The sequence below is a fragment of the Nelumbo nucifera genome, chromosome 1 (assembly GCF_055504915.1).
Source record: "Nelumbo nucifera cultivar China Antique chromosome 1, China Antique-T2T, whole genome shotgun sequence".
In the NCBI taxonomy this organism is placed as follows: domain Eukaryota; kingdom Viridiplantae; phylum Streptophyta; class Magnoliopsida; order Proteales; family Nelumbonaceae; genus Nelumbo; species Nelumbo nucifera.
The window spans coordinates 27,484,044-27,490,877 of record NC_142649.1 but is presented as its reverse complement, the minus strand read 5'-3'; the positions used below and the strand labels follow the sequence as shown (position 1 = coordinate 27,490,877).

Below are 6,834 nucleotides of genomic sequence, written 5' to 3'. Positions count from 1 at the left end.
ATAAGGTAATAGCCCGACAGCAGGAGATTATTATTCTCATAAAGAAATTCGAAAAGTTCCTATCGCACGTGCCGGCGTGAATACGGAAGAAGGAAAGAAAAAAGAGGTCTGTTCTAAATCCGACGGTCGTATCGCCCCGTCAAACCTGGGAAAATCTTAATCATAATCCGATGGATCAGAACTCTCCTTTCAAATCAAACCGTCCAAAGTTTTCTGGCGACATTTCTTAGGTTAAAAGATGTCAAGCAGATAATATCTGTTGGATTTAATCGGACGGATGTAATTGAAAAAAAGCGGTACGTTGGGAAGCTCGTTTCCCTCAAACACGATAAATAAACAACGAATTCAAACCCCTCAAACGGTTTCCACTTTCCAGGTTTAGTCATCTCTCAAGTCTCATCTTCTTCTCTCGCCCTTCTGCTAACCTGCGCCCCTGAAACTGCTTATCCTGCGCCGCCTGAGATGTCTGAGACATTCCCCGGTACTTCCATCTCCGTTATAAGAATCTCGCGGTACAGAATGAGCCATTAAGGAAGAAAAGAAAGAGGAACGATACTCAAATCTCAAAAGCGCCATGGACAGTCAGAAGAGCCAGAGCAAGCTCACAAGGACCCAATCGTCTCTCCTCCGGTCATCTCCAACCATTCGATCTTCCATCCACAGTCTTTCTTCCATCCATGACGAAGAGGCCGCGTCGGAGGAAGAGAAGCCACATAAGTCTAGCTCAGGAACACGAGTTGTCACTGGTTCGAACCGGGTTCTCCCTGCTCTGGCCATGGCGTCCCTGAGCTCCTGTCTTTGCATGTACTTCTTCTTCTATCTCAGAAGGGAAGAAATACCCACTTCAGAGAATCTGTTACTGGCGATGATTTTGGTCGCCGTTGTGCTCTATGTGGCCGGAAAGAAGGGTTTTATCATCCAGACCTCATTGTTTCTGAAACATATCTGGGATGAGAAGAACAAAAGGTTGGGGCTTTCGAAGAGTGGGGGAGATTCTGTTCAGTGGTTCATCGGCAGCAGCGACGGTTCGTCGTCGTTCAAGAAAGAGAGGAAAGACAAGAAAATTATCAGAGAAGGTGTGGAGTTCTACAGCAATGGCGACTTCTACGAGGGGGAATTTCACAAGGGGAGCTGTAATGGGAGCGGCGTGTATAATTATTTTGTGAATGGGAGATACGAGGGGGATTGGATTGATGGGAGGTATGATGGGTACGGCATCGAGAGCTGGGCGCGGGGGAGCCGCTACCGGGGACAATATCGGCAAGGGTTGAGACATGGCTACGGGGTTTATCGATTCTACACAGGGGATAGCTATGCAGGGGAGTGGTGTAATGGGCAGAGCCATGGCATCGGAGTGCAGACCTGCTCGGATGGGAGCTGTTATGTTGGAGAATTCAAGTGTGGCGTCAAGCACGGCCTGGGTTGCTACTATTTCAGGTAAGAAATTCTCTTTCTTCGAGTTTGAGCCTTGTGTTTTAATGTTAAATACTCGAAAATCAGTGCTGATATTAGTGTTTCGTTAAACACTGTATCTGTTTAGGATGATAGTAGTGTTTGGTGTTCTTGTTTGAGACTTGATGAATAAGATCAGTCTCAGTCAGGGACTAGGCAAGTGGAACTGTAAAACTCTTTTCTCTTGATTGTTTCCATTTAAATTCTGGTGGGTGAAATCTTTGGAGCATGTTAGAATCTTATGCCTATAGAACTACCTACTCTCTTACCACTGTCAAATTGCTCATAGAAAGTACTGCAATCAGGAGCTTGACTCATACAGACTGTAATATTGTGGAAACCTTTTTGTCTCTTGAAGTTAATAGCTGAATTGGGTCATCTGAAGTGCTTAAAATCAATTAAATTCTGTTGAAGTAACCAAATATTGATGGGTAAATGTAATTGTGGTGCAGAAATGGAGATCGGTATGCTGGAGAGTATTTTGGAGACAAGATCCATGGATTTGGGGTGTATCACTTTGCCAACGGCCACTGCTACGAGGGTTCATGGCATGAAGGCCGGAAGCAAGGGTTTGGTATGTACACATTCCGAAATGGAGATGCAAGATGTGGAGAGTGGGACTCTGGTGTCCTCAAAAACCCCCAACTCCCATTAATAGATGGGGTCCTGCGTGCAGTTCAGGTACATTGCTTGCATTAATTTCTCTTTTACTGTTCTTACCTCATTCATGTTCTGGGCTTCAGGCCAATAATGCTTCAGAAATTTTATCTCATTCCCTTTTCATTAAACCTCAGGCAGCTAGAAAGGCAGCAGGGAATGCCATTAATCTTCCTCGGGTGGATGAACGAGTGGACAAGGCAGTCATGGCCGCTAACAAGGCTGCCACTGCAGCTCGAGTTGCTGCTGTCAAGGCAGTTCAGAACAGGATGGATGGAAAATTTTGTGACACAGAAGTGTAACAAACAACAAGCCTGACTCTACACTGTAAATTTACTGAATTATTGTCTTGTGTTCTGAAGCTAAGCCACCTGGGTAGGCAAAAGCAAGCCCAGAGAGAGAGAGAGAGATAACAAAAGTAGATGCTGGTCTGGTTAACATGTATATAAATCCATATTCAAGATGGATTTTCAGGGGCTGTTTTTTTCTTGTGGTCCATCTTCAGTGAGCGTGTATGTGCAATGATGGGTTCAGATAAGATTGAATGTTTGATCTCAACACAGCTTAGAGCTTACAATCCAGTCTCTCGCATCAACATTATCATGACCCTGTTCATGTATTTCATTTATTAAGATCAAATTGCACTCCTTTCTCCCTTCCCTGCATTGAAAGTAAAAGGGGGAATAAAGAAGAGGGATGAAAATGACAGTGAAGACTAAATTGTCCTAGAATATGTATTACCTATTGGTGTGCCGGAAAAGGGTCTTTTCCCTAGCACAAAATTTCTTTCCCCCAAAAAGGAGGTCGCTTTGCTCGTGGTGTTTGTACATATTCCAATGGGGTTGATTCAGTGAAGCCTTTTGCATTCGTTTCCCCTTTCGTAGTCTTTAATCTGTTGAAATAGTGCAAAAGGGATTCATGTCAGCAAAGAATTGATGTGGGTGTGATGTGGATTCGAAGTTCTGAATCAGACTGTTCAATGGTGTCATGATGAATTCTTTTCCTTTCGTGGAAAGACATTGTTGTGGTCTAAAAGATCCTCCTACCAACAAACCGAAGTCCTTTTTTTCCTTTGTCTATTCTACAGATATTTGAACAAACAACTAAGCTCTAGTTTCAATCTTCACCGCCTCTCTTTTTGGGGCAATCAAGGGGTTAGGACTTGGGAGTTGGGAATTTGTGATCCTGCCAAGAAAAGAAGAGGAGCATTTTCAGGGATTTGGGCACATCACAGTTTTGATGAAGGTGACACGCCCCTAATTATCACTAATAACTTTTATCATCATAAACATAAACAGGGGTTCCTTTGTCTTCTTGTTGGGGATTTGTCTATTGTCATAAAGAAATAGGAGGCTCCCCTGAGAACTTTATTGAATGTTTTGGTGAGAACAAAAATCTTTGTTTCTTTTAGAAGGCATAAGAAGTGACTATGCAAGGTTGGTTTCCAGCCTTGCTGATGTAGAATTGGCTTGTTTTGATGAAGGTGACACGCCCCTAATTATCACTAATAACTTTTATCATCATAAACATAAACAGGGGTTTCCTTTGTCTTCTTGTTGGGGATTTGTCTGTTGTCATAAAGAAATAGGAGGCTCCCCTGAGAATCTTCATTGAGTGTTTTGGTGAGAACAAAAATCTTTTGTTTCTTTTAGAAGGCATATGAAGTGACTATGCAAGGTTGGTTTCCAGCCTTGCTGATATAGAGTTGGCTTGTTTTGACTCAATTCCAGTATATGGGTGGAGGAGTTGCTCAACCATCGAGCTTCACAGTGACAGTTGTTCAAACACAATTAAGAGTCGGTTTGGTTTGTGGTTGGAATTGAAATCGGAATAGTCTATTTTCATAGTCTGTTTGAGTCAGATAAAAATAGAAATGAGAATTGAAATCAGCAGGAATGAAATTTTATTTCCAAGAGAGGGGCAAGGAATGGTCATTTACTCAAATGGGGGAATGCCATTCCAACAAGAATAGGAATGGAATTCTGATTCCACCTAATCAAACAGTTAGAATTGGAACACCCCATTCTGATTTTGATTACAGACCTCTATTCCTGCAAACCAAACAGGGGCCTAAATGCATTTTAACTAATGTTTGGTAGAACAAATCTCAACCCAAATGTTGTTCCTAAGCAGAGGCTAGAGGGTTAAGGACATCAGTATCAAACAGACATGATGGTCTTATCAATATATCCAACCCAGCTAATTAAGTTACCAATTCAAGTCTTCTCCCCTACTTTTACAGAAAAAAGTTTGGTAAATGTTGAATCATGTTCGTCGAACAGAGCTTTAATCTGGGTGATTTAATTTTGTTAATTTCTTGGTTGGTTTTGGTTAATATTAACATTAGGATCCCATGTGCCACCTTTTCCTTTGGTAGGGTAATGTTGGTTGTCTTACAATGAACTGGTTGAAGCACATGGAGGTGGGTGCTGGGAATTATGTTGTGAAGAATAATAGCTTTACCTACATGGTTGGATCCACAGCTAGTGTTAAAAGTTTTCCTTTCCTTTTCTTTAGGATCCGGTTTGTTTGTGATGCAATTTCATTTGAATTGGTGCAAAAGTAAGGGTGTGCAATTACCCAAATGATTTTGGTGGAAATTCAGTTTTATTTTTGTTTTGGCCTCTTGCCTTATTTTGTCTGTTATTGCTGTTGAAGGAAAAGATGAAATCTGAAGCATATTAAAGTAAAACTAAACGCAAGAGTGAACAACAATTTGCATTCTTCTCATTTTGCACTTTGGTTATAGTGCAAATTTCATATGCATTAGTGAAATGCATGGGAATGCAAATAGGCATAGTGTAAATTCTAGTTTACTTATTCATCACACCTGACTTTATCTTACTTGTTTATAAGAAGTAAAATAGGAAGAAAAATGATGTTATCCCCACCTTAGATGTAAGAGATTAGAGATAGGAAAGGGTTATTTGTTTAGGAGGTAGGAAGCAAGATGATGTGGTCCCTATTTCATACCATCTTCATCAATTGGTAATGAAAATTCATACCATCTTCATCAATGTGGTCCCTATTTTTCTACTTTCATTTTCATCAATTGGTAATTAGGATTGATATGTTTCTTCTAAAAACAATTATTTTATTTCTCAGGACCGAAACCCAACTACTCCCACCATGCATATCACCGTTATAAATTCAGCAAAGAAAGTGAGATTGTGGGAAGGTGTGACTTAGGATGGCTTTTCCATCTTTCGTACTAAATGTTGTAGATGGGTTTGGCTTGAAAATCCCAATGGATGCTGATGACCGCTGCAATGACTAAGCGTCGTCCATTTATTATTGTTTTGGGTTTTCAATTATGTCTGTCTCTACATCTGTAATTTTAAAACCAAAGCTATGGCTATAGTCTTCCCATTTGGTCAACCAGGGAGGGCTTAACTTCTGAGCAATTGGTGGCTCTTCAAATGAGAAATGTTTTAGTCTGAAAGAGCCCACTGAATCTTTGATCCCATCAGCACAGTAGGAGCAGATCCCCATAAAATGTTTGTTAACAACCAAGCTGCAGTTTTCTGGTTGGAAAATTGAACATTTTGACTCTTAGGCTCAGTTTGGAAGTAAAAAATCTTGTATTTTATATGCATTTGCAGACTCTTCCCAAACTGAGCCTTAATTTCTGTTTCTTTCTTTTCTTTTTCTTGTTCCAACCTCTAAGAAATTGATTGTCATTATAATCATTTTACTTCAGATAAATAAATAATATTAAACATTTTAATTTGTAATAGATTAAATTAAAGCATTGACTCCCTCGCTCTCTCTAGATTAGCATGTTGTGCTTAGCTACATATTCTTTTCTAGTTTTAATGAGCTATTACATGAAAATACTTAAAAGCTAATCTTATTAAAGTACATTTTGATCAATTTATTTCTCATCTTTCAAAAGAAAACAAATTTAAGGTTTGGAATCGGTTTGGTTGGACAGAATTGGAATTCCATTTCCATTCCCGGTGGAATGGCATTCCCCCATTCGAGGGAATGGCCATTCGCTCTCCCTTCTTTGGGAATGAATTTTCATTTCAGCTGATTTCAACTCCTATTTTTATTCCTGTATGAACCAAATAAACTATAGAAATAGATTATTCCAATTCTAATTTCAATAGATTTTAATTTTGATTCTGAATACAAACCAAATGGACCCTTAAACAGAAGAAAAATTATTTCTTAAACAGAAGAAAAATTAAGAAATAGGTTATTATAGACTAGAGAGAGAGATGTTGATTAGGACAATATACAAGTGGCTGATCCATAGCGGCTTGTTCAGATGGAAAGTGTGACCATGACATGCAATGTCATGCCTCGGTAGAGCACTCCGGCCCAGCTTCCTGCAGAACTTATTGCTTTACACTTTATTTCATCATGGACTAATTGTGGGCACAGGTTTGTCAATCCAGATGCCTTGACTATTTTATTTGGACTTGTTCATATCTTTCTATGCTCTACTAATTTGCTCGGTTTTATTCAAAAAGAAAAAAAAAAGAGCTTTGCCACGTGTCCAAAAACACTTATTTTTAAACAATTTTTTAATTAAAAAGATTGAAACATTGGATAGACAACATTAAATTGGTAAAAAACTACAACCAATCAATTGTGGGGCATGGTATTGGGCCGCTGGGGGAACCAAGTACATATGGATAACCCAGGCCCACTTATCTGATGGGTTATCTGGGCTAGCCACATATTCTCTCCAAGAAGCTTAATTGACCAAATTAGAGT

General features: G+C 39.7%; 1 protein-coding gene across 1 annotated transcript; it reads left to right on the top strand.

The window, feature by feature from the left end:
• Window positions 1–356: 356 nt before the first annotated feature.
• Window positions 357–2,667, top strand: LOC104609657 (uncharacterized). Its single transcript, XM_010276021.3, has 3 exons — window positions 357–1,437; window positions 1,905–2,133; window positions 2,247–2,667. The coding sequence occupies exons 1-3, from the start codon at window positions 575–577 to the stop codon at window positions 2,409–2,411; spliced, it is 1,257 nt and encodes a 418-aa protein (XP_010274323.1). The 5' UTR covers window positions 357–574; the 3' UTR covers window positions 2,412–2,667.
• Window positions 2,668–6,834: the final 4,167 nt, after the last annotated feature.